Source organism: Aotus nancymaae, unplaced genomic scaffold, assembly GCF_030222135.1.
Source record: "Aotus nancymaae isolate 86718 unplaced genomic scaffold, 86718_ANA_hifiasm-v0.15.2.pri h1tg000006l, whole genome shotgun sequence".
NCBI lineage: Eukaryota > Metazoa > Chordata > Mammalia > Primates > Aotidae > Aotus > Aotus nancymaae.
Window position 1 is genome coordinate 96,360,629 of NW_026988417.1, and position 27,703 is coordinate 96,388,331.

General features: G+C 43.5%; 2 protein-coding genes across 3 annotated transcripts in view; one reads left to right on the forward strand and one right to left on the reverse strand.

Moving 5' to 3' along the window:
* The window catches only part of SNX25 (sorting nexin 25), a 156,531-nt gene extending 149,392 nt beyond the window's left edge, over nt 1-7,139 (reverse strand). For both annotated transcript variants that reach the window (XM_064369782.1, XM_064369776.1), the window contains exon 1: nt 6,714-7,139. In XM_064369782.1, the coding sequence (XP_064225852.1) occupies nt 6,714-7,139 (426 nt within the window). The remainder of the gene's footprint in view (nt 1-6,713) is intronic.
* Nucleotides 7,140-12,991: 5,852 nt separating this feature from the next.
* The window catches only part of CFAP97 (cilia and flagella associated protein 97), a 31,559-nt gene continuing 16,847 nt past the window's right edge, over nt 12,992-27,703 (forward strand). The window contains exons 1-2 of the mRNA XM_012452850.3: nt 12,992-13,043; nt 25,221-26,278. Of these exons, the coding sequence (XP_012308273.2) occupies nt 25,237-26,278 (1,042 nt within the window). The 5' untranslated portion in view covers nt 12,992-13,043; nt 25,221-25,236. The remainder of the gene's footprint in view (nt 13,044-25,220; nt 26,279-27,703) is intronic.

Here is a 27,703-nt window from a genome sequence, read left to right on the forward strand (position 1 = left end):
AGCAGCCCTAAGGTATATATTTGCATGAGTTGATTTACATAGGAGGAAGAAGCCTTGTGGGAGGTGGCTTACATGTAGAGGCTCAAGGTTGGGGACTAGAGAAAGCCCTGGCTTGGTCCCAGCAGCCAGTCTGAGCCAGATGGAAGAAGCCTCAAGAGAAAAGAAGAGGCTGTCTTCACAGAAGATGCAAGGAGGGTCATAAGCTCCTTAGCTTCCATAAGAAAAAAACATTTAAAAAAATGTTTTAAAAACATGCCTGAGTAAGAGAAACAGGGCTAGCGTCCCTGCTTCTATAAAGCATACATATGGTCTTGGCTTAGAAAAACCCCGAAGGACAGACCAAGCCCCTCCAGACACACAACTCTGGAGGACTGAGACAGTAGTACCCCAGCAGAGAAAGTCTTTCTCACAGACCAGCAGTGGTGGCACAGCACAGAGACCTCTCTCAAGTGCTTTGGAGGCACCAGGAATAGAAGAATGTAAGTGAGATTCCCCAAATACATGGCACACAATGTGGGCTCCCAGAAATGCTGATGGGATGATAAGGCGAGGAGACAGGAATACTCGAAGAGGATGAGGTTCTGTATGAGATCATAACCTCACTAAAAAAACTTTAAAGGCTGGGCACGGTGCCTCACGCCTGTAATCCCAGCATTTTGGGAGGCCAAGTTGGGCGGATCACGAGGTCAAAAGTTCAAGACCAGCCTGACCAACACAGTGAAACCCTGTCTCTACAAAAAATACAAAAATTGGCCAGGCATGGTGGCTCACGCCTGTAGTCCCAGCTACTCAGGGGGCTGAGGCAGGAGAATCACTTGAATCCGGGAGGAGGACGTTGTAGTGAGCCAAGATCATGCCACTGCACTCTAGCCTTGGTGATAAAGTGAGACTCTGTCTCAAAAAAAAAAAAAAACAACTATAGAAGCACACACTTGTAAACTAAAGCAGGGTGTGACTTAGACCTAACCCCTGGCCCTCAGGGTATCCAGGAGAGCCCCTGCGAAGGGCTGCCTACCTACCTGCCATCCCCATGCAACCAAGCAACCTAGATGGAATAGGTGACCTACAGCAGTAAAGGATAAAAATACAGGTTCCAAGTTCGCAATTTTTTTCTTTCAAAAGTACAGTTGCAATTTTTAAAATGCTGGCAAGGTGGTATGCAATTATTTCAATACTAACAGCCTTCCACAGACACTGTTCATTTTCTGTGTCATGAACCCTCAGCACTAAACTTGCTGCATAACCTTTTTTAGCACAATCATATGCACCATTCTCACTATAAAGAATCCTACATTTGAAGGAATCTAGGGCATTTTCCTACCCCAAAATGATATGGTTGCGAAATGAAGCCTAAGATATTTTTAAGAATACAACACTCAATCACCAATGTGAAATACTGTGCTTCAAAACACAAAAGCAGCTTAAGATTCAAGAGAGTGTGAAATAAATCCCCCAGGAATGACCAGAATTAAGAAGGCTCCAAGTAGAACATTCAACTTGGGAGACTTTGCTAGGATACTTCTGCTGCTATATACTGTGGGATCCTCAGGTTTGGGGTTGAATTTATTGTTTAAAAGGAATGTTAGGACTCTCCTGAGAATATTCTTGAACCTATCTGTAATGATAACTAATGAGAATCATATCAAAGAAAAGTCTCACCCACTCTTGAATGTGCTGCCTGTTGCCTCCATTCACACAGCTTCATTAACCCTCCCTTTTTATCATTGCAGCTACACAGTATTTCTCTCTCTCTCTCTCTCTCTCTCTTTTTGTTTTGAGACAGTCTTACTCTATTACCCAGGCTGGAGTGCAGTAGCACTATCTCAGCTCATTGCAACCTCTGCCTCCTGAGTTCAAGCGATTCTCCTGCCTCAGCTTCCTGAGTAGCTGGGATTACAGGTGTGCACCACCATACCTGGCTAATTTTTGTATTTTTAGTAGAGACGAGGTTTCACCATCTTGGTCAGGCTGGTCTTAAACTCCTGACCTCAGATGATCCACCTGCCTCTGCCTCCCAAAATGCTGGGATTACAAGCATTAGTCACTGTGTCCAGCCAGTATTTCTCCTTTTTAAGTCCATTCCAATCACGTATCCATTCAACATTTCAAAGCCTAGGTCTGATGCTCTCACTCCCGTGCTCAGAAAATGCCAACAGTCACCATGCCTGAAGACTAAAATTCAGTTCTATTCCCCGGCATTTCCACAACCTGGCCAGCACCACCTTTCTAATCCTAGCTCCCAGAGTCATTTATCTCATATACTCACTGGTAACTCAAATCTCAAATGGTACATGTACTCCAGACCCATTCTGTTGTTTTTTTAAAATTATAAGAATATATATTGCTTCCTTTAGACGATTTTGCTAAATTCAAATACATACTTTTGTCATTTCCTGCATACACCTGACTGGCACTGTTTTCTGTTCCAGGTTTAATCATGTATTGTATCCTCACACTTTGAAGTTATCACTATTCATATAGAATCATCTTATGCTGACTAGCCTTAATAGTGCCAACTAACCTTAATAGTTCCATCATGACAGAAGATACAGAAAACAATTTTCCTTTATGTGTAATCACTGTTCACATACCAAGATTACATGTATCAAAAACTTCTCCTTTTGAATACGTATTTGTATGTGCCTATATGTGTGTCAAATGTATTTGGAATAAACAGAAACTATTAATAGTGGCTGCCTAGAGGGAAGATGTTTTTCACTCTATACCTTTCTGGATGCTTTTTTAATTATATAATTGTGCAACCTATGGAAAAAATTGAGTTAAAAATTATGAATTTAAGTCAGGTGAGGTGACTCACATCTGTAATCCCAGCACTTTGGGAGGCCAAGGTGGGTGGATCACTTGAGATCAGAAGTTCAAGACCAGCCTGGGCAATATAGCGAAACCCCAGGCATGGTGTTTTGGCCTCTACCAAAAATACAAAAACTAGCTGGTAGTACACACCTGTAGTTCCAGCTACTCAGAAGGGTGAAGTGGGAGGTGGAAGGATGGCTTGAGCCCAGGAGAAGGAGGTTGCAGTGAGTCAAGATGGTACCACTGCCCTCCAGTCTGGGCGAGAGTCAGATCCTGTCTCAAAAAAAAAAAAAAAATTAAACAATATTTATACTACAGACAGGTAGGATCCTATGATTTAAGGTTTTCAAAAAGTCACCTTCCTCAAAAGTATTTTTCTCAATGGCCACCATGACTTAAATCTCCTAGTTAAAATGCAAAAAAAAGAATATTCTGAAGACAGTAAATATATTATATGCCATTATCCATTATCAAATGACTGAGGATTAGTTTATCACATTAGCATAACAAAGGAAAAGCCACAAAGAGGCTGCGTATAGTCTCCCTAATTCCTGTTTCTTTTCCTTTTCCCCTCGAGTAACTAAATGAGTTTGTTTTACTCAAAGAACATTTGTATTAGTAAAAGAACTCATTTAGGAATCCTAGCAGTCTGATCCAAGCCAACTGGAGCAGTAGATTGCTATGTGAATGTGTTTACTGTCTGTCTCTACAAACATCTGCTCTCCCATCCAGTCCTCCCAGTGGGTCTAATCTACTGGGCTGGAGAGGGCAGGAAGGGAGCACTATTATGCATCTTAGAATCCTCCCTAACACCAAAATCAGTGACATGTGCTTACAGAAAGCACTATTCCAGTTCTTAACGCCACCTATTGCAAAGCTTTGACCCTTCTCTAGGAAACTGCAGTTCAAATTTCAGACCTAAAAATGTCAGTTGGATACTTAAAATTGTTCATATAAAAATCCATCTACTGAGCATATACTTTGTGCCTGACACTGGCACTCAGCAACTAACTGGACAACAAAATTATCTTACAAGGTCGAAATATGAGGTATGTCGCAGATATTCAGTAAATGCTTATTAATCCGATTCGATGGTCTTGTTAAACTACTTTCTGGCTAAACTTCGAAGTCTTTCATTAATGCTTTCTTCACATGGCAGTGGCCTTTAGTTTCCGATATTCTGCTAAGCACCCAATTTTTTATTTTTTTTAAGGTACCGGGTCTCACCTTTTCCCTTTTCAGTGAGACTTCTCTAGTTGCCTATGTTTAACAGTATTGAAGTCAAGAAGATAAAATAAGGAAGGATATATAGATAGAAAGACTGATCCCAGTGCCTAACATGTCTAGCTCACACTAGAAGAACTCAAAATATACAGGAATAAATGAGAATTCTCTTCTTCATGCTGAATCCAAATTTGTATAGTAGTCAGTTATTCTAAGTAGTTCCATTTGGTTCACTGCTAAACAGACTCCCCCTCCACATATGTTAGCTGACCTGTGTGGTCCAGCTCCCACATCACTGACTGTAGATATTTTATACTACACCACATGCTTCTGCTTCCCACTCTTCCATTCATAAAGAGGAGAACATTTAAAAAGCACACACAGTCAGGCATGGTGGCTCATGGATATAATTGTAGACCTTTGGGAGGCTGAGGCAGGAGGATCGCTTGAGGCCCATGTACCTACAAAAAATTAGCCAGGCGTGGTGGCTTGTGTGGGACAGAGTAGACTGTCCCAAAGCAAGAAAAACAACAACAACAAAAAAAGCATACACAAGTAATTGGAAATACAGCACTAGAGGCTTGAGTAAACAGCATCAGTACTACAAAGAAAATTGAATTTTATGTGAATGAAATGTATTTCAGTTCTAAGCAATATATAACTTAGAATGTAATTTCCTAATTCACTTTAAAAACTTAATTTTTAAATTTTTTTTTTTTTAAGATGGAGTCTTGCTGTGTCACCCAGGCTAGACTGCAGTGGTGCGATCTCAGTCACTGCAACCTCCACCTCCCAGGTGCAAGCAATTCTCTGCCTCAGCCTCCTGAATAGCTGGGATTATAGGCACCTGCCACCATGCCCAGCTAATTTTTGTATTTTTAGTAGAGATGGGTTTTCACCATCTTGGCCAGGCTGGGCAACATGGCAAAACCTGTACCCAGACTAATGTGTTATTTTCTTATTTCTCATTTTCTCTGTCACCTTTAAGTTACTGTCTTCTCCAATTCCTCTACTGAACAATCTCTCTAGATGACAATTCACGTTTTACCTACCCACAGGTGTAAGTGAGTTGGGAGATTTGGGGAAATGCATTTTCCAGGCAACAGAGTGCTAACCCATAACAATGCCCTGGGAGATGGACTGCAATACTAAGACTTTGATCTTGACCTCACCCTCTAAACTGTCCCCTACTAGTCCCTCTTGGTCACATAACTCTTAATCACTGTTTCAGAAGCATGTATCGCTATCCCACAGCATTTATTCATTGCCTGGTCCCCTATACGATCTTCGGAGAGCAGGATATTTCTGTCTTGTTGATTCAACCTCAGCTTCCAAAACAGTACCTGACTCACACAAGATACTCAATATTTACTGAATCAATTATAACATCTTCCAGTACTCAAGAATCAAGACATATTTTATTGATCAACAAACCAACTAGTAAAATCTCAGGGTCCTTGTCATTGTAGAAAAAAAGCAAAAGGAAAGACACATCTGCTCCCCAACTCCTGCTAAATAAGATATGAAAAATGGATGGCTAAGTGAAGATTTTGTAAGAGAAACAAATGTTACTAATTTTTGAGACCACTTCTAAAAACAGGAGTTGTCTGTTCCTTAATCACTGCCTTGTTTATCAGCCTACTGAGCGAAATGTCTGTTACCTACGAAAGCCTTCCGCCATTATCTCAGCGCTGCATTCTGAACTAACGGAGTAACTTGGTAAAGTGTGATGCCTTTTAAAAAAAATAAACGTATGGAGGGGAATAAAGGAATAAGCACGTCATGTGATAAGCAAATGCAAACCCTGGGGACACTGGTCATTAACAAATATTCTCATGAAGTTGAGCCACTGCCATTTCTCTTACCCAAAGCGTTTGGGGCAATTTCAGTAGAATGATGGTATCACTCAGTGAAGCAGTGAGTGTTAAGCTAGGCTAAAATAAAGTTTCCTTTAAGGGGTTATGAGAAGGAATGTGGAAGAAAGGGCAGTGGGTTTGGCACTGAGGAAGAGAAGTGCTCATTTAAAACAGCGTTCTTTCCCACATTCCCTAACCCCAGCCCCAAGGTCTCACAGCGCGCTGAGGATGGCCTTCCTTTTGTTAAAAACCAGTGATTATTGGCATCCCCTTTCCAAATCACAGAAGCCAGCGGGACTGCACTACTCTAATACTTATCAGCACGGTTAAATGCAGGATGGTGTGGTGGGAAGGGTACGCGGGTTTGGGGTGAAGTGCTGGGGCCGGTGACCAAACCAAGTTTCCCCATCAGCAAACGGTCATAAAGTTGCCCCCCCACCCACCGAGAACGGCCAGAAGAACCAAGTGGACCGCCAGGACCGAGGGCAGAGCCCGCGTACAGCGAACGCTGTGAACCCTTCTTCCTCTCCCACCGCAAGCGACACCGAAGGTCTGGGGAGACCGTCAGGGTTGTGACTGAGGATGGTTGTCGAGTGACTACAGAGCCTAATAACGCGCATCTCCGCCAGCCTCGCGGAGCCCGGTGCCCGACTGGCGGGGGGCGCCGGGGAACGCTCGCGTCCACCGCCGGGCCCACACCCCAACCCCGCGGCTCCCGGCTTCCCGCTTCGAAGAGGGCATGTCGCGGCCCCCCCGGGGCGCGGGCACCGGAAGCGGGGAGGGCCAGCGGAGTCGAGCGGCCAGGAGTCGGGCACTTACCCCCGGCGGGCGGCGAGCGGCTGAGGTCGCGGCCAACCGGCTCCAGGAGGCTGCGAAGTCGGGCGGCGGGGTGCGCGGACTCCTGCAAACGAGGGCGAACAGGGTCCCCAGCAGGAAGGCGGCCGCGGCGCAGCTCAGGTACAGGCTGAGCCTGAGCAGGACGGAGCTCGGCCCCACGGCTCCCGCCGCCTCCCCGCCGCCGGGCCCCAGTAAAGAGAGAGCCACGGCGGCGAGTGCGGCCACTGCCACGCGTCCCCGCCAGCTCCAGCCGCCCAGGCCCCCCGGCGCCGCCGCTGCCGCCTCCGCGTCCCCCGGAGACTCCGGCCGCCGCTCGCCCCTGAAGCCCGGGACAGGACGGCCCCCGGCGCCTGCGGCCCGCGTGGGGCTGAGGCCGGCGCCGCAGCTGTTGGTCGCATCAGGGTGCATGCTGCTTCCTGGGCCGCTAAGGACAGGCACATCTCCCGCCCCGCGGTTCCCCGCCGGCGCTCCGGAGGCAGGGGGAGCCCGCGCTCATGCCTCGCCCGCGGCCCACCGAAGGAGCGGCCCCCGCAGACGCCGCCGCGCCCCTCTCCGCGACCCCGCAGCTGCTGGGCCGGGCGCAGCCAGGGAGCCCCACCGTGTAGTGACTGAAGCCCGGAGAGCCTGACGCGGGCGGGGCGGGGCCGCCCTGAAGTGCGTGTCGGGCGGGGCCCGGAGCCACCGCGGCCGTTGAGTGACAGCCGGGAGGCGCCCACCCACGGTGCGGGGGCGGGGTCCGGGCCGCGGCCCCACGGGTAGGGGCGCGACCCAGCGCGGCGCACGCCGCTTTCTCCCGCGCTCCTCTCCGCCTTCACACGGTGCCGTCTGTTCATGGAAAATTTTGCTGCAGGTGTCAGCGGCGCTGGTAATTCCCGAGCTCAGGTGATCCCGTAATTCTCCCTCTTTGCCTTGCTTACATCCCGCAACATTTCTGCCTGATTTTCATTCGCTGTTTAGATTAACTAGGCAACCGTTCCCGACCCCCCGTCACGGAGTTTCTAACAACCTTCCCTTTACCACCCTGCCGCCTTAGGGAAGGAATCAGACACGTGCGGTGGAGTAAATGAAGCCTGCAATTCCTCGCTATGGAAAAGTCCAAATAAGTCGGCCAGGTGCAACAGGGTGCATGCGGCTGCCCATAATCACTTTGGCCCCAATATATGTATGTATATATATATATTTTTTTTTGCCAACTATTCAGTACATGCTATCACCTACGCAAAGAAAAGTAGTCCAAATAATTTTGAGAGTATATATTTGCCTTTTCTTCTATCATAGTCCCAGCCAGTAATATACAGATAATGCTTGCTCAGTAGTTGCCAATAGGCTACTTAAACACTGGCAATTACTACTAAGACTAATAAAGTGTCAAACGTAGCTTTTGCTTTTAGTATTAATTGGTATTCATGGGCACTTCGTTCTTTTTTCTTTCTTTCTTTTTTTTTTTTTTTGCTAGTGAAGCGTGGTTGTGGGAGGAAACAATGTTAAATTAGCTTAACAATAACCCACAACACTCGGACCAACTACATTCCACTTCATTCTTTCTTATACCTGGCAAATCAAAAACGGAGGGTGCCTCATGCTAGATGTGACTTTGCCACGCCAAGGTGATGATCAAAATAAGTTACCGGTCGCGGGAGCGGTGGCTCACACCTGTAATCCCAGAGCTTTGGGAGGCCGAGGCGGGCGGATCACGAGGTCAGGAGATTGAGACCATCCTTGCTAACACGGGGAAACCCGTCTCTTCTAAAAATACAAAAAATTAGCTGGGTGTGGTGGCTTGCGCCTGTAGTCCCAGCTAATCGGGAGGCTGAGGCAGAATAATTGTTTGAACCCAGAAGGCAGAGGTTGCAGTTCGCCCCTGGGCGACCCAGTGAGACTCCCTCTCAACAACAACAAAAAAGTTTCTGTACCCTACAAACCCAAGTTATTTCAAATAAAGCATAGCGGCTTGTTATCACCAACAACCAAATCTATGTTTTTTGATAATTTACATGCCAAGGACTATATTCTCAAGGCTTTAATGATACATTTAAATTAATTCTTCAGTTTAAGCCCTGGCTCACCATAATAGTAACTAACAGCACTTACTGTATGCCAGATACTATTCTCCATTTAATCTTCACAGCAACCCTAACGGATATTGTTACAGAACTGAGGCACAGGAGGTAAGATAACGTGCTTAACATTACAAAACTAATAAGTAACAGAACTAGGATTTGGTTCTTTTTTTTTTTTGAGACGGAGTTTCGCTCGTTACCCAGGCTGGAGTGCAATGGCGCGATCTCGGCTCACCGCAACCTCCGCCTCCTGGGTTTAGGCAATTCTCCTGCCTCAGCCTCCTGAGTAGCTGGGATTACAGGCACGCGCCACCATGCCCAGCTAATTTTTTGTATTAGTAGAGACGGGGTTTCACCATGTTGACCAGGATGGTCTCAATCTCTTGACCTCGTGATCCACCCGCCTCGGCCTCCCAAAGTAGGATTTGGTTCTTGCTCCATGTGGTCTAGCTTCAGAGCTTGTGCATTTAATCACTATGCCATGGTGCTGCCTAAGAAGTCTGTGATTTAGTCATTTCATATTACAGAAGAGGAGAAAAAAAAAAGTTAAATTCTTGCCCCTGACCTGTATTCCGTGCTTAAAAATGGATAGTCTTAGGCCTTGCACGTTGGCTCACACCTGTAATCCCAGCACTTTGGGAGGCTGAGGTGGGCCGATTACCTGAGGTCAGGAGTTCGAGACCAGCCTGGCCAAATGGCAAAACCCCATCTCTACTAAAAATACAAAAATCAACCAGGTGTGGTGGCATGTGCCTATAATCCCAGCTGCTCGGGAGGCTGAGGCAGGAGAATTGCTTGAACCCGGGAGTTGGAAGTTGCAGTGAGCCCAGGTCACACCACTGCACTCCAGCCTGAGGAACCAAGCAAGATCCTATCTCCAAAAAAAAAAAAAAAAAAAAAAAAAAACGGAATAGTAGTTTTGTGAGAATAGCAGCAACTTAGCCAGCCTGCTGACAAGGCTAAGTGATTATAACTTTATAACTTGAATCGGTAAAGGGGAGAAGGGGAGACTGGTTTGAAACTTACTGACAGCCCAGGCCATAACTCTTAACACCATGATCTTTGCAATACACCCATCTGTATTGTTTCCAAGAGTAATGCAGACATGAAGAAATGTAAGCCTGGAGTCAGAAAACTACCTCAAAGCACATTCATATAAGAATATATATGTATATATTCTTTGGAGAAATGTATTGCTGCTAAATCAGCATTACCACTTTGTACATTTATTTAACAAATAGTAGTTCAGCCTCCACCCTGTGAGATTTGAGGAACATTGAGAGGTGAGGTAAGATAAGAATTGTGACAATGGTTAATTTTAGGTGTCAACTTGACTGCATTGGGATTACCTGGAGAACTGGCAAAGGATTATTTCTGGGTGTGTCTCTGAGGGTGTTTCCCAAGAAGATTGCCCCTGGGTTAGTGGATTGAGTGAGGAAGATGCACCCTTAATGTGGGCAGGAACCATCCAATCAGCTGTGGCCCAGAAAGAACAAAAAGGTGGATTCCTCTGTGCCCTGAAGCTAGAATAGACTCTTCTTCTCTCCTTGGACATCAGAACTCCAGGCTCTCTGGCGTTGAGACTCCAGGTTACACTAGCAGCCTCTTGGATTCTCAGGCCTACTGCCATCTGCTTCCCTGGTACTGAGGCCTTCGGAGTTGAACTGAGCCACACTACCAGCTTTCCAGGCTGTCCAGCTGGCGAAGGGGTGTATCATCAGAGTTCTCAGCCTCCATAATCATGTAAGCCAATTTCTCTAATAAATTCCTTCTCATATATCTATCTATTTCCTTTTGGTTCTGTCTCTCTGGAGAACATTAATACATCTTCCATTCTGTCTGTCCTACAGAATATCTTCATGTTGTAACTTGGACCAGAGGCACACAGGTCATGGGCTGAGTAATATTCCATTTTATATATCTACTACATTCTGTTTCATCTGTCTGTTGATGAACACTTGAGTTGTTTCTACCTTTTGGCTATACTGCTATGAACATGGGTATACAAATATCTGTTTGAGACACTGCTTTCACTTTTTTCTAGTATATATGTCCAGAAGAGAATTGCTGGGTCATATAATTCTATGTTCAAGTTTTTTAGAACATGCCATACCATTTTCCACAGTGGCTGAGCTATTCTACATTCCCGCAGGCAATGCGCAAGGGTTTCAATCTTTCCACATTCTTGCCAGTCCTTATTTTTTTTTTTTGACAAAAGCCATCCTATTGGGTGTGAACTGGTATCTATCTCATTGTGGTTTTGACTTGCATTTCCCTAATTAGTGATATTGAGTATCTTTTTTGGCCACTGGTATATTTTCTTTGGAGGAATATCTACTCAAGTCCTTTGTAAGATAAACTTTTGACCACAGTTTATTTTATTATTTATTTATTTACTTATTTTGAGACAGGGGTTCACTTTGTTGCCCACACTGGAGGGTGGTGGCATGATCTGGGCCCACCGCAACCGCTGCCTCCCGTGTTCAAGCAATTCTTGTGCCTCAGCCCCCCAAGTAGCTGGGATTACAGATGTGCGCCACCACACCCGGCTAATTATTGTATTTTTAGTAGAGACAAGGTTTCACCATGTTGGCCAGGTTGGTCTCCATTGGGTGATCCACCGACTTCGGCCTCTCAAAGTGCAGGGATTACAAATGTGAGCCACCACACCCAGCTGATCACAGTTTAAACATCTATCCCTGGAAAGTGGTTTTTTTTTGAGACTCAGTCTTGCTTTGTCGCCTAGGCTAGAGTACAATGGCATGATCTCTGCTCACTGCAACCTCCACCTTCCAGGTTCAAGCGATTCTCCTATCTCAGCCTTCCAAGTAACTGGGACTACAGGCTCATGCCACTATGCCCAGCTGTTTTGTATTTTTAGTAGAGACGGGGTTTCACCACGTTGGCCAGGCTGGTCTTGAACTCCTGACCTCAGGTGATCCACCCACCTCAGCCTCCCAAAGTGCTGGGATTACAGGTGTGAGCCACCTCACCCAGCCAATGCTTTCTTTTAGACAACAAAAAGAGAATTGATTATCCTTTTGGTAATTAAGACCAACAAGTACAAAATATATTGTGAAGGATGAAAATAGAGACAATCCTTATTGGAACTCCTAGGGACATCCTTTTTGCACTTAGCTGTGAACAATATTTATACTGAGTACCTTCTGGATTGTGTACCATTGCTGCTATAACAAATTACTACAAATTTAAATTAGTTAAAACAACACAAGTTATTGTCTTAAAGTGGTGAAGGTCTGAAGTCTAAAACCAAAATTTGCAGGCTGGCGTTCCTTCCAGAGTCTTCAGGAGAGAACACGTTTCCTCCTTTTGCAGCTTCTACCTGTATTCCTTGGCTCACTGCCGCTTTCTGACATCACTCCAACCTCTAGCTTCTGGACTCACAGCTCCCACTACTAACTTTGAACTTGTCTTCCTCTTATAAGGACCTTTGTGATTCCATTGGGTCCACTGGATAATCCAGGTTAATCTTCCCATTTTGATCCTTAATCACATCGGCTAAATCCTGTCTGCCACATAAAGTGACATATTCACGTGTTGTGGGGATTAGGAGGTGCACATTTTTGGGGTGCCATCATCCTACCATACCTGAAAGTTCAACGTGAAGTTATTGCGTTCAACATATTCTGCAGAGATCATTTTTACCTTAGATTGTTTTAACTACCCACCTCGTTTACCCCTCCGCAAAGGACTTTCCATTCTGCTACCAGTCTCTGGCCCACAGAACCAACTAGTGGTCTGAACTGAACTTTGCTGATAGAAAATATCACAAACACACAACCGCCGTCCGTTTTTATTCTTGTTTTGGTAGAGAATTACAAGATAATCCAGGCAGCTTTCCCTATTAACACACGATAACCACGGGACCTCAGCACGCCACCCCAGGCAGCGTGGAGCAGCAGTAACGCCTCCAGGGCGCCCTGGCAACCGCGCGGGCTAGACTGCCCTCCTCCGCGGCTCTTCCCGTGTGCTGCTGCCCGGCCCGACCTCCGCTCCGCCCGCATGGAGCCGGGGCCCGGCCGCTGGCCCACCGCGCTCTGTGACGCCCGCCGCGAAGGCCGCGAGAGGCCCACAGGAGGCCCACGGTGCGCCCCCGCCTCGCGCTCAAAGCGCCCCGCCCTGCGCCGCCCCTCCTTTCCCTTTCCGCTGTCTCCGCCTCCGGAAGCGCGGGCTCAGGGCAGCGGGAGCGCGCCAGCGCCGCGCGTGGGGCTGTGGCGGTTGAGGCTCACAGGTGAGAGGCGCGCGAGCGGCTCCTGCCTCTTGCCCGCGGCGCGCCCGGCACGTTCCCTTTCCGTTAGGATCCGTTTTCGCACTCCGGAGCCCAGGCGGCGGCGAGTACTCGGGGTGGGTTTAACGAAGCCTGCGCGGGCGGTGGGAGGCCGCGCCCCCACGACAAAGGCGCCCGCGGCGGCGGGTCCCGGCGCCGCCCCACCGTGGTCCCCAGTGGGAACGGCAGGTCCCGCTCTCTTACGCGTTCCGGGTGGCATTGAGGGTCAGGGTCGGCCCCGAGTTGAGATTGGGCCGCGACCACATGCCAGGCCCTGATGACTGCCGCCCACCTCCAGGGACTGGAAACTGACCCGCGATGCCCGAGGGGCTGTTACTTGTCTTCCGCCTTTCGGGGTCGGGAGCGGGTGGGGACGAGAGCCTCGAGTTCCTGGAAACAGGTGTTTAATTCTGGCCGGGATTATTCGTGTACCCAGTTGGATATCTTATTGGAGGCCTACTGTACTATTTAACTACAGAAATGTAATGTCACAGTAACAAGATGACAGTTTAAAAAGTACCCGGTGCTGTTCTGTGTATTTTCCTGATGACTGGTGAAAGCACTAGTATTGTTATTGCTGGTTTGTAGGACCTGTGCAAGTGGGGCGTGTCCAGTACATCTCGGGCAGCTTTGGCAAAAACCCCTCTCTCTCTCTTTTTTTTTTTTTTTTCTTTTTTGAGTAATGGTCTCGCTCTGTGGCCCAGGCTTAAGCGCAGTGGTACGATCACGTCTCACTGCAGCGTCCAACCCCTGGGCTCAAGCGATCCTCCTGCCTCGACCTCCCAAAGTGCGGGGATTACAAGCGTGAGCCACCGTGCCCCACCTGGCAAAACTGCCTTGCTTGAACACCAGATAGATGGTTGTTATGGTCTGATGAACTATCCTTTAATTTTTACCCTTTCCTAGCTGTTGTAAAGAGATACTTAACTACCTTAAGTCATTTTTCTTAGTCTCTGTGGTAAATTGAATCACACTTAAGAGTAAATGTTATCTTATGAATTGTTTAGTGGATGGGATTGTTGGGTAAATTTTCCTGTGAGTTAAGTCACATGAATGTTTAAGTCTTTACAATAACTCTTGGATTTTATTAACCGAAATTTAAACCTGAAAAGTCTCATAGGCACTGGACTATGCACCACTGCACATGGACTATGACCACTTAGGGAGGCAGTTGACTTCTAGCTCTTGGGGACTGCATGACCTTACCATGGAAATAGAGATAAAGGCATATTTCTCATGTTGTATCTGGAGGGGTCAGAGAATAGGGCAGAGGGCAGGAAACTCTCAAGGAAACTAGGTTGAAACAAGGTGATTTTTTTTTTTTTTTTTTTTTTTTGGTCTCCTGTCACCAGACTGGAGTGCAGTGGCACGATCTCAGCTCACTGCAACCTCCTACTCCCTGGTTCAAGCGATTCTCCTGCCCTTAGCCTCCGAGTACCTGGAATTACAGGCGCACACCACCATGCCCAGCTAATTTTTGTATTTTTAGTAGAGATAGGGTTTCACCATGTTGGCCAGGATGGTCTCGATCTCTTGACCTCGCGATCCACCCACCTCGGCCTCCCAAAGTACTGGGATTACAGGCGTGAGTCACTGTGCCTATCCTTGATGTTAATTTGTACAATGATACAGGGCTTTCCTAGAAAAGAAGTGGATAGGCCAGAAAGTTTCTATACAGTGTTTAAAAGATGATAAACTGTGGAGATATAACATGAAAAGATCATAAAATGGGGTGGAGGGTCAGATCTCTAGGGGTTTAAACTATGGGAAGGTAAATACAGGCATACCTTCTAGATATTTTGATTGGTTGCAGACCACCACAATAAAGCAAATATTGCAATAAGGCGAGTCACATGAGTTTTTTGGTTTCCCAGTGTATATAAAAGTTATGTTTATACTGTGGTCTGTTAAGGATGCAATGGTATTCTGGTTAGAAAATGTACCTACCTTATCTAAAAAATAATTGATGGCTAAAAAATGCTATCAATCATCTGAGCCTTCAGGGAGTTGTTTTTTTTTTTTTTTTTTTTGCTGGTGGAGGGTCTTGCCTCAGTGTTGATGGCTGCTGAGTGATCAGGGTGGTGAGTGCTGAGGATTGGGATGGCTGTGGCAATTTTTAAAAATAAGACAATAATGAACTTTGCTGCATCGATTGGCTCTTCTTTTCACAAAAGATTTCTGTAGCTTGTGATGCTTCCTGACAGCATTTTATCCACAGTCAAACTTCTTTAAAATGAAGTCAAATCTTCTCAAATCCTGCTGCTGCTGTATTAGCTAAGTTTATGGAGTATGCTACATCTAAATTTGTTGTCATTTCAACAATGTTCACAGCTTCTTCACCAGGAGTAAATTCCATCTCAAGAAACTGCTCTCTTTGCTCATCCATAAAAAGCAAGTCCTCATCTGTTCAAGTTTTATTATGAGATTGCAGCAATTCAGTTACATCTTGAGGCTCTACTTTATTTTTTCTTTTTTTGAGACAGGGTCTTGTTCTGTCACCCAAGCTGCAGTGCGTTGGCATGATTACAGCTCAGTGCAGCCTCTACCGCCCCAGCTCAAGTGATCCTTCTGGCTCAGCCTCTACAGGCACATGCCGCTGCACCCAGCTATTTTTTTTTTTAATTTTTTTGAGACAGAATCTCACTCTGTCACCCAGGCTGTAGTGCAGTGATGCGAGCTTGGTTCACTGCAGCCTCCACCTCCCAGGTTCCAGTGATTCCTCTGCCTTAGCCTCCCAAGTAGCTAGGATTACAGGCATGTGCCACTACACCTAGCTAATTTTTGTATTTTTAGTGGAGACGGGGTTTCACTGTGTTGACCAGGCTGGTCTCAAACTACTGTCCTCAAGTCATCTGCCTGCCACAGCCTCCCAAAGTGCTAGGATTACAGGCATGAGCCACCTTGTCTAGCTAATTTTGCAATTTAGTTTTTCCTTTAAGAAACAGGATCTCACTATGTTGCCCAGGCTGGTCTAAAATTCCTGGGCTCAACTGGTCCTCCTGTCTTGGCCTTCTAAAATACCAGGCTCCACTTCTTATTCTGGTTCCCTTGCCATTTCTACCACAGCTGCAGGTTCTTCCTCCACTTAAGTCTTCAGTCCCTTAAAGTAATCCATAAGGGTTGGAATCAGCTTCTTCCAAACTCTTATTAATGTTGATATTTTGACCTCCTCCTGTGAATCGTAAGTGTTCTTAATGGGGAAGGTTTTCAATTTGCTTTACTAAAATCTGTCAGAGGAATTACTATCTATGACAAATACGGCCTTATAAAATGTATTTCTTGAAAAATAAGACTTGAAAGGTTCCTTGATCCACGGGCTGCAGAATGGATGTTGTGTTAGCAGGCATGAAAACAACATTCATCTTGTACATCTTCATTAGAGCTATTGGGTGACTAGGTACATATGTCAGTGAGCAGTAATACCTTGAATTTTTTTTGTCTGAGCAGTCAATCTCAACAGTGGGCTTAAAACTTTCAGTAAACTATGCTGTAAATAGGCGTGCTGTCTTTGGGATTTTTATTCCATATGTAGACCACAGGCAGAGTAGATTTAGTGTAATAATTCTTAAGGCCCTTAAGTTTTTTTTTTTTTTTTGACTGAGTCTTGCTGCCTTGCCCAGGCTGAAGTGCAGTGGCATGATCTTGGCTCACTGCAACCTGCGCCTCCCAGGTCCAAGTGATTCTTGTGGCTCGGCCTCTAGAGTAGTCAGCCTGTTGTTTGAAGTGTTGAGGCCAGGCATTGACTTCTCTCTCTAGCTATGAAGAATCCTAGATGGTTGGTATCCTTTTCCAATAGAAGGCTGTTCCATCTACACTAGAAATCTGATGTTTATTATAGCCACATTCAGCAGTTCTCTTAGCTAGATCTTCTGTAGCTTCTCCTTCAACACTTGCTGTTTTACCTTGTACTTTTTTTTTTAGACAGAGTTTCGTTCTTGTTGCCCAGGCTAGAGTGCAGTGGTGCAGTCTTGGTTCACTGCAGCCTCTGCCTCCTGGCTTCCAGTGGTTCTCCTGCCTCAGCCTCCTGAGTAGCTGGGATTACCAACGCCCGCCACCACACCACCTGATTTTGTATTTTTAGTAGAAATGGGGTTTCACCATGTTTGTCAGGCTGGTCTCGAACTCCTGACCTCAGATGATCCACCTGCCTCGGCCTCCAAAGTGCTGGGATTACAGACGTGAGCCACCGCACACAGCTTACCTTGTACTTCTTTGTTATAGAGAAGGCTTCTTTTTTTTTTTTTAATTCTTTCTTTCTGTCTTTCTTCTCTTGCTCTGTCACCCAGGCTGGAGTACAGTGGCATGATCTTGGCTTACTGCAGCCTCTGCCTTCCCAGTTCGAACCATTCTCATGCCTCAGCCTCCCAAGTAGCTGGGACTACAGGCTCCTACCACCACCCCTGGCTGATTTTTGGTTTTTAGTAGAGATGGGGTTTCACCATGTAGACTAGGCTGGTCTCAAACTCCTGACCTCAAGTGATCCATTCACCTCGGTCAGCCTCCCAAAATCTTGAGATTACAAGCATGAGCCACTGTGCCTGGCTGAGTGAGGTTTCTTCTTTTCTTAAACTTCATGAAACAGCCTCTGATAGCTTGAGACTTGTATATTTTCTTCACCTCTCTCAGCCTTCGTAGAAGATGAAGGCAAGTAAGGGCCTTGCTTTGGACTAGACTTGCGCTTAAGGAAATGTAATGTGGGAGCTGGCTTGGTGTATCCAGACTTTGTCCGTGTCAGCAATAAGACTCTTTCACTTTCTTATTCCTGTGTTCACTGGAGTAGCAGTCTTAATTCCCTTCAAGAATTTTTCCTTCTGCAGGAATTCAATGTGAAAAAATAAAAATAAAAAAAAGAATGTTTCCTTTGCTTTCACAACTTGGCTAACTGGCGCAAGACGCCTAGCTTTTGGCGTGTCTCCTGGACTTTCAACATAACTTCCTCACTAAGCTTAATCATTTCTAGCTTTTGATTTAAAATTTTCTAAGGGATAAGGGTTGGAATAATTTGTTAAGTGGACTAAGAAAATTTTAACGTTCCTATTAATATATTTGCCAATAAAATCCAGCAGAGACATTCAGTGGAATAGTTACATGGCTGTTATATAAATGTGTAATATTCTATGCCAAGCATTTAATAGAAACTTATTACTTGATTGTGAGTAAAAATTGTTCTTTCGTCATGTTTAAGATCTCTTTCTTTCTTCAGACAATGTAATCATCCATCTCTTATGATTAATCAGTTCAATTTCTGATTTCAGTTTCTTCAAATTTCAAGGAAATGTTTGTTTATTTTTTTGAGACAGAGTTCTGCTCTCATTGCCCAGACTTGTGTACTGGCACGGTCTCAGCTCACCGCAACCGCCACCACCCAGGTTCAAGCGATTCTCCTTCCTCAGCCTCCCAAGTAGCTGGGATTACAGGCGTGCACCACCACGCCTGGCTAATTTTGTATTTTTAGTAGAGACGGGGTTTCTCCATGTTGGTCAGGCTGGTCTCAAACTCATGACCTGAGGTGATCTGCCTGCCTCAGCCTCCTAAAGTTCTGGGATTACAGGCATGAGCCACCAACATACGTGGCCTCAAGAAAATGATTATTTTATATTTATAATTTAAACTACATGTCTTTAAAAAAAAAAAAATTAAGAGGGAGTCTCGCTCTATTGCTCAGGCTAGAGTGCAGTGGCACAATCGTGGCTTACTGCAACCTCCACCTCCCAAATTCAAGCGATTCTCCTGTCTCAGCTTCCTGAGTAGCTGGGATTACAGGCACATGCCACCACGCCCAGGTAATTTTTTTATATTTTTGGTAGAGATGGGATTTCACCATGTTGGCCAGGCTGGTCTTGAACTCGTGCATGAAGTGATCCGCCTGCCTTGGCCTCCCAAAGTGCTGGGATTATAGGCACCCGGCCTGTAATGCACTCTTGATTGTTATACTGTCTTCTACTTCTTTTCTTAGTTTAATGATTGACATGAGCTACTTAATTGATTTTATACTGGGTTGTGACCTATTTGTAAAATATTGCCGTGGGCTATGCTATTAAACCATTTTACTTTTGAAATTTGAAGAAACTTAATTAAAAAAATTTTAATTGCAAAGGTGTTCTTAACCACACAAAAAGTAAGAAAGAAAAAAAAAAATAACCACAATTCTTTTTAGAGTCCAGAGTGCTCACCATTACACTATGGGATATCCACAGTATCTTTTTATTCCAGTGCTTGACATTTCGTTTTCAAAGGTGAATTATCTTACAAAAAAGGTGACATTTTTGGGAGTTTGACAGTGTTATAAGACCTATTCACCATTCAGTGGCTATTTTAGTTTGTTTTTCTTTTTGAACTCAAGTGGGCGAAATTAGATTATGATCAGCCATAGTCTTTACGTTTGTGATGACCCACGATTGCAGGCGTCTACCCAAGTTTTTATATTTCTTCACCTGACCACACTGCTCCTCTCCTCTCCCTCATGGGTTTATACTCTTATTATTTTTTTTTTTTTTAGAGCCAGTCTTGGACTGTTGTCCAGGCTGTAGTACAGTGGTGAGATCTTAGCTCACTGCAATCTCTGCCTCCTGGGTTCAAGCAATTCTCCTGCCTCCGCCTCCTAAGTAGCTGGGACTACAGGCGTGTGCCACCACACCGGCTAATTTATTTATATTTTTAGTAGAGACAGGGTTTCATCATGTTGGCCAGGATGGTCTCAATCTCCTGACCTCGTGATCCGCCCGCCTCAGCCTCCCAAAATGCTGGGATTGCAGGCGTGAGCCACCACGCCCAACTGGGTTTATACTCTTAAATATTTAATGTATGCCCTTCCAATCCATGTTCTATAACTTGGCTTATCTGTTTGTGCTCATGACGAATATAGTATTGTTTTGTATACGTTTTAAGTGTTATGTAATTATATCATTGCTTATTTATTTATTTTCAGACTAGGTCTTCTTGCCCTGTAGCGCAGGCTGGAGTGCAGTGGTGTGATCCTTGCTTACTGCAGTGTTACCCTCCTGAGCACAAGTGATCCTCTCACTTCAGCCTCCTGAGTAGCTGGGACTACAGGCACACCAGTGTGCCTAGCTAATTTTTATTTTTTAATTTTTTGTAGAGATGGGGTCTCATCGTGTGGTCTGGAACTCCTGGGCTCAAGCAGTCCTCCCACCTTGGCCTCCCTAAGTGCTGAGATTACAGGCATGAGCCACAGTGCCAGCTTCGTTGCTTTTTAAATTCTGCTCTTTTATTCAGTGTTATTTTTATAGATCTCACTCAGTGTATCCTTTTTGGCAGATAGTTTATTCGTTTTCCTCTTAATAGACATTGAAGTTGTTTTTCATGCGTTGCTATTGCAAACAGTAATAGATGCTGTGCTGTGATGGACATCCTGTATGCATGCCCAGGATCACACAACTGGGAAGTAGCAGAATTATATTTTGAGTCTGGGTGTATCTGACACCATTCATTTGTTTTCAACCACTAAGCAGACTTCCACTCATCACCTCTGTGCCTAATTTATTACACAAACACTATTATGATAACAGTAATGGAACTATAAATACATAGTGGGATTGTTGGTCATTTTTCTTTTAATAGGTCAATTTATGCCCTCCTCCCCCCAGTTTTTGTTTAACTGTAAATTATATTATTAATTCAGTATAGAAAAGTTTTGTATTCTGTATTTTTCATGTTCATACATCATCTAAATCAAGGGTCTGCAAGCTGGGCACAGTGATATGCACCTGTAGTCCCAGCTACTCTGGAAGCTGAGGTGGGAGGATCACTTGAGCCCAGGAATTGGAGGCTGCAGTGAGCTAGAATCCTGTCACTGTACTCCAGCCTAGGTGATGGAGTGAGGTCCTGTTTTTTTAAAAAAGTTAAATAAATCAATCAATCCAGGATCTACAAACTTTTCTTTTATTTGAGATGGAGTCTCACTCTTGTCACCCAGGCTGGAGTGTAATGGTGCAATCTCAGCTCACTGCAACCTCTGACTCTGGGTTCAAGCGATTCTTTTGCCTCAGCCTCCCGGGTGGCTAGGATTACAGGTGTGCACCACCACGTTCAGCTAATTTTTGTATTTTTAGTAGAGATGGGCTTCACCATGTGGGTCAGGCTGGTCTCGAACTCCTGACCTGAGGTGATCTACCCGCCTCAGCCTCCCAAAGTGCTGGGATTACAGGTGTGAGCCACAGTGCCTGGCCTACATACTTTTCAGTAAGGGATCTGATGGTAAGTATTTTAGTCTGTGTGAGCCTTAGGGTCTCAGTCACAACTACTCAGCAATACAGTCATAGTGTGAAAGCTGGGAGAGACAATACCTATACCCGTGAGTGGGGCTGTGTTCCAATAAAATTTTATTTACAAAAACAGATGGCAGACTAGATTTGGCTTATGGACGAGTAGTCTGCTGACTCCTGGTCTAAGTGATTATGTTAACAGAATCATAATATTTATGTATACAAGCTTTTCAGTATTACAAGTAATGCTGTAATCCCCTTTTTACTTTTTATTTATTTATTTTTGACACAGAGTCTTGCTCTGTCTCCCGGGCTAGAGTGCAGTGGCGTGTTCTTAGCTCACTGGAACCTCCGCCTCCTGGGTACAAGTGATTCTCCTGCCTCAGCCTCCCGAGTAGCTGGGTTTACAGGCACGTGCCACCACACCTGGCTAATTTGTATTTTTAGTAGAGATGGAGTTTCACCATGTTGGCCAGCTGGTCTTGAACTCCTGACCTCAGGTGATCTACCTGCCTTGGCCTCTCAAAGTGCTGGGATTACAGTTGTGAGCCATCGCTCCTGGCCTCCTTTTTCTTTTTAATATAATGTCTTTAGGATAGATTTCTAGAAGGGAAGTTACTGATTCAAAAGTTTTTAGGTTTTTTTTATGGCTCTGAAAGTGCTAAGTGCCTTTTGAAAGAGACAAGTTTTAGTTCTCATAAATTACTTGAGATGGTCAGTGCAGTGGCTCATGCCTGTAATCCCAGCACTTTGGGAGACTGAGGCGGGCAGATCACCTGAGGTCAGGAGTTTGAGACCAGCCTGGCCAACATGGTGAAATGCATCTCTACTTAAAATACAAAAATTATCTAGATGTAATGGCATATGCCTATAATCCCAGCTACTCGGGAGGCTGAGGCAGGAGAATTGCTTGAACCTGGGAGGTGGAGATTGCAGTGAGCCAAGATAGTGCCACTGCACTCCAGCCTGGGCAACAGAGTGAGACTTTGTCTCAGAAAAACAAAACCAAAAAAAAAAACTTCATTAGGAGGCCGAGCACAGTGGCTCACTCCTGTAATCCCAGCACTTTGGGAGCCTGAGGTGGGAGGATCACCTGAGCCCAGAGTTTAAGACCAGACTGGGCAACATAGGGAGACTCTGTCTCTAGAAAATAAGAAGCTGGGCATGGTGGCTCATGCCCCCATAATCCTAGCACTTTGAGAGGCCGAGGTGGGCCGATTGCCTGAGGTCAGGAGTTCTAGACCAGCCTGGACAGCATGGTGAAACGCCATCTCTACTAAAAATACAAAAATTAGCCAGGCATCGTGGTGCATGCCTGTAATCCCAGCTTCCTGGGAGGCTGAGGCAGGAGAATTACTGAAACCTGGCAGACTCAGGCTGCAGTGAGCTGAGAGCACACCACTGCACTTCAGCCTGGGTGACAGAGTGAGACTCCATCTCAAAAAAGAAAGAAAAACCTGGGTGTGGTTGTGCATGGTGCATGTCCGTAGTTCAGGTACTCAGGAGGCTGAGGTGGGAGGATCACTTGAGCCCAGGAGTTGAAGACGGCACTGAGCTAAAATCCTGTCCCTCCACTCCAGCCTGGGTGACAAAGCAAGACCCTTTCTCAAAAGATAAATAATAAACATAAAACCTTATCGAGTGTCTTATATTTTGGGGATTTGGGATAGAGGCTTCCCTCTGTCAATTTGAATTTTAAGATGAAAAGAAGATATTAATCGATGCTATGGAAAATAATAAATCTTGTATTTTAATGTTTATTAGGTATAAATTTTATAATCTAATATTTCTTAAATTTTAAGATCTTTTTACAAATTAAAATTTTAAAACTCACTTGTATTTTGATTAATCTTCACTTAGCTGATAGAATATATTAAATTTTCCTCTACATTGTATACCATTAGCTAAATTGATTACCATCACAAATTTTTATTGTATTGATTTTTTTTAAGTACCTCAAACACCTGGCAAGGCACACTCACAAATCTAGCAAAGGAAATCTTCCTAAGCACTGAGATATTATTTATTAAAACCAACTAAGTCTAAACTTACTGATTTAATCAATTAGATTCCCTTATGTTTAAATGTAGATGACAGTTAAATTTTTATGAATCTAATATATCGGAATCTTTTCAACTCTTCAAAATACTAAAGGCAAACAAAAATCCAATGATAAAATGTATTGCCACACATACCTTAACCTGTCATGTTAACATATCACAATAGTATTAATAATACAAGTTTGGCTCACTTTTAAATGATACGTGTACTTAAAAAAATATCTTTCTTAGGTTGCACTGTCACTTAAGCAATTAAAGGCTGCAGAGTGCTGTGGCTGGTTTAGGATACGGATTACATAATCTTTTACTGCCTGATTTGATGTAAAATAGAATTAATTATATGAATATAGTGAGCACATAATTGCATTTTTTGCTGTTTTATTATTGGAAATTTTTATTTTCACTTTTAAATATCTGTGGACTCATGGCTCCTCATAGAATTATTTTTTCATTTTTATGTACATTTGTCTTTTTTCTCTTTCAGTGCTGAATTGTCTGACTTGGACAGTGGAAGCCCCTTTAAACTGATCCTCTATTGGATTCCCTCCACCCAGGGCATATTTGTAAATATTGTGCTTTCTAGCAACAATAGGATGCTCCAGGCTCTTTGCCTCCAGAAATGCAGTCCCCTGCCTGCCAAGGAGTCCTGGGTTTTTTTTTGTGGAGAATAGTATTAGAAGGTCAATTCTCATCTTAAGGTTATCAATAATAGGTAATGTGACACAGCTGCTTTGACCACTGTACTAACAGATAGAAAAGTATTTTTTTTAAGGCTATGACTTTATAGTGATCTTTCTAATGTAATTTCAACTGTATAGAGTATTTAAATATTTTAAATCAATTTTAGTTTTGTGTCATAGTAATATATAAATTTACGGGTCAACTAGTAATTTAAGGTCTATAACAAAAACAGTGGTCTGTAGGGAAAAAAGAAACACAGAAATCAGTGCCCCCTGCCCCACGATAAAGGCAACTACTTTGAACATTTTAATCCATTTTTTCTAATACTTAACTCCATGCATCTGAATAATATGCCTTGATTTTTCCATTTTAGACGGCCATTGTCTGTCTGCTGTAAAATATCTCTTATGTCAGGCCCCCTTTAACACAGTAAGACATATATACTCTTCCCCTTTCATTTTCTGTGTGGTTTTGGCATAGTTTGTGATCGATTACATATTCAGAAGTTTGACATACCTGTGCAGCCTCTATGTGTGACTCAGAAGTTTTGTTCCTCTTCAAGAATGTATGGGGAACCTTGACAGGAATCATCTCCTTGTCTCTGTTTCTTCCTTCCTAACCACAGTGAAGGAGCAGAAAGGGGACAAGTCCTGAAATACGTCAATCCTCACTGTGCGACTTCCACTAAAATCCTATGTGTTTGGGCTGCTTTAGCTGATTCTATGAGATTTTTCTTTTTTTCCTTTCTTTTATTTTTTCACTTTTATTCTCAAGGGAGGTGACCTGTGAGTTTTTTTTTGACTCTGTCCTTTCCTTATTAAAAACTCTAATTATACTTAATTTGTATATTTTTTCTTTGTTTTGTTGTACTTAATTTATAGAAGGCAGATTTTCCTTAAGGTTCACTTAGGTATCCATGTTTGTAACATCCCTGCCTTGATGATCTGTTATTTTCTTGTGAGCTTAACTATGGGAGTTATTTATTTTTCAGATAATTGATAGAATTTGTTACTCATACAACCCCATCATCACTTAGGTTTTTTTTTTGTTGTTGTTGTTGTTTTTATACTGTTTCTCTTTATATATTAACCACGCTTGTCAATTTGGGGAAATTATTGTATACAAATGGAAAGTATTTGGAGTCTTTTGTCTGATGTTTACGTTTTTTTTTTCAGATATATTTTTGCCATCATGGATCAGTTTGGGGATATATTAGAAGGTGAGGTAGACCATTCTTTCTTTGACAGTGACTTTGAAGAAGCAAAGAAATGTGAAAGTAACTCAGTTTATGACAAGCAAAATGACGACCCAAAAGAGAGAATAGATAAAGATACAAAAAATGTAAGCTTGAACACTGGCATCCAAACAAAGGAAAATTATCTTACTGGGAAGGGAAATGAAAGAAATGTGAAATTTCCCCTAGGACACCCTGTAGAGAATGATGTTACACAAACTGTAAATGCTTTCTCATTGCCAACCTTTTCAAAATCACGAACATTGTGTGATATTACAACAGGACTTAAAATAAACTTGTCCATTCCAAATAGTATTCCCAAAATTGTAAAAGAAGGTGAAGATGATTACTATACAGATGGGGAGGAAAGCAGCGATGATGGGAAGAAATACCATGTGAAGTCCAAGTCTGTGAAACCACCTACTCATGTCAAAAAAAGCATAAGGAAAAAGTATTGCAAAATCAGTTCCTCTTCCTCCTCCTCTTTATCTTCCTCGCGTTCAAGTTCAGGTACAGATTGTTTAGATGCAGGGTCTGATAGCCATCTATCTGATTCATCTCCATCATCCAAGAAACATGTATCTGATGTAACCCTCCTATCACCAAAACAGAAGTGTAAGTCAGGAATAAAATGGACAGAAACACAGGCTTCAAGTACTACAGCAACATGTGGCCACTACCCTGAGGAGTCTGAAGATACCGTGACCGACGTAACTCCCTTATCAACTCCAGACATCAGCCCTCTTCAGTCTTTTGAACTGGGCATGGCAAATGATCAAAAAGTGAAAGTTAAAAAGCAAGAAAATGTGAACCAAGAAATATATGAAGATGTTGAGGATTTGAAAAATAATTCAAAATATTTGAAGTCATCCAGAAAAGGGAAAGAAAAACATGAGCCTGATCACTCAAAGTCCTCTTCAGTGTTAGACTCCAGTTTAGACCACAGACACAAGCAGAAAGTCCTACATGACACAATGGATCTGAATCATCTCTTGAAAGGTAATTTTCTTCTTAAAACGTGTATTTAAATATTATATATTGAGCATAAATACTAAATGCTATGAATTTGCATTGATTTTTCTAGTAGATTTTTTTATTGTTGGGATACTTGATATTATTATTAGTAACTTTACCAAATACTCCATTTTACCATAAAAATATCTAGAATGTAATTTGTATTATTTTGTATAGTAATTTGTATTTGTATAATACTAATTTTATTTTAGTGCCTTACAGACTCAAAAGGCCTAGAGGAAACAGATGGGTAAGATAAATGAGAGAAGGGGAGCCAGCTGCTTTTCCACTTTTGATAGAGATACAGGCATGTTTTACTTTCTTCTTTAAGAAAAGCAGCAGCACTCAGGTTAACATCTGATGTGGTATCCTCTTATATCAGGGACAGTGGCAAGAATGCTGGCAAATGAGAGAACTCAGAGTAAACTAAAGAGGACTGTTCAGATTTTTAGTTAAAGGCTAAAGAGCATTGCTTAAAAATAATTACCAAATTGATGAAATAACAACATTAAGTTACTTTAAGATATGACTATTAGAATAGTCTTTTTTTGCTTTATTTCTGTTGCAATTTATTATTATTTATATTTAGTTTGAAAATAACAATTTTCCAGTTCAAATAAGAGCAACTTCAAAGTTTATCTTTGGACTAGTTAATAGAACTAATATTATTGGGTAGGTTTTAGGTCAGTTGATGATAAAGTTTTTAACTTGTAAATAGAATTCTCTGTCTTCCTTTGTTTGAAATGTTGAAGAATAAGTCTTTGGCTACATAAATTACATATGGTAGCAATGTAAGGGCATAAATACCTTGTTAGTAGAGTAACTCATGGTCAAATTGACTAGGTGTATTTAGGAACAGTTCACACTTGATGTTCCCTCTTTTGTAGGTTTTGTTTTTTGTTTTTGAGACAAGGTCTTGCTCTGTCATCCAGGCTGGAGTGAAGTGGCATGACCACAGCTCACTGCAGCCTTGACCTCCTGGGCTTAAGTAATCCTCCTGCCTCAGCCTCCCAAGTACCGAGAACCACAGTCATGCCCCACCATACCTGGCTAATGTTTTTCATTTGTAGAGACAGGTTTCACTGTGTTGCATGGACCACCTCAAACTCCTGGGCTCAAGCAAACCTCCTACCTCAGCCTCCCAAAGGGCTGGGATTACGGGTGTGCACCACTGCATCTGGCACATTTGTAGGTATTTTTTCCCTCTTTCTCTGATTGTACCTATTGATTGTTTAGAGTCTCTGAAAAATCACACTCTTAGTGCAGGCCATCACCATTTGGTGGCTAAGCCTCCACTCCATACATCTTTCCCAATAAATGCTCATCAGCCTCTTAGAACTTTCAGCATTAAAGAGTTTCTTTTTTTAGGCTCTCTACTTCCTCCCATAAGAACTAAAGTGATCTTTTACA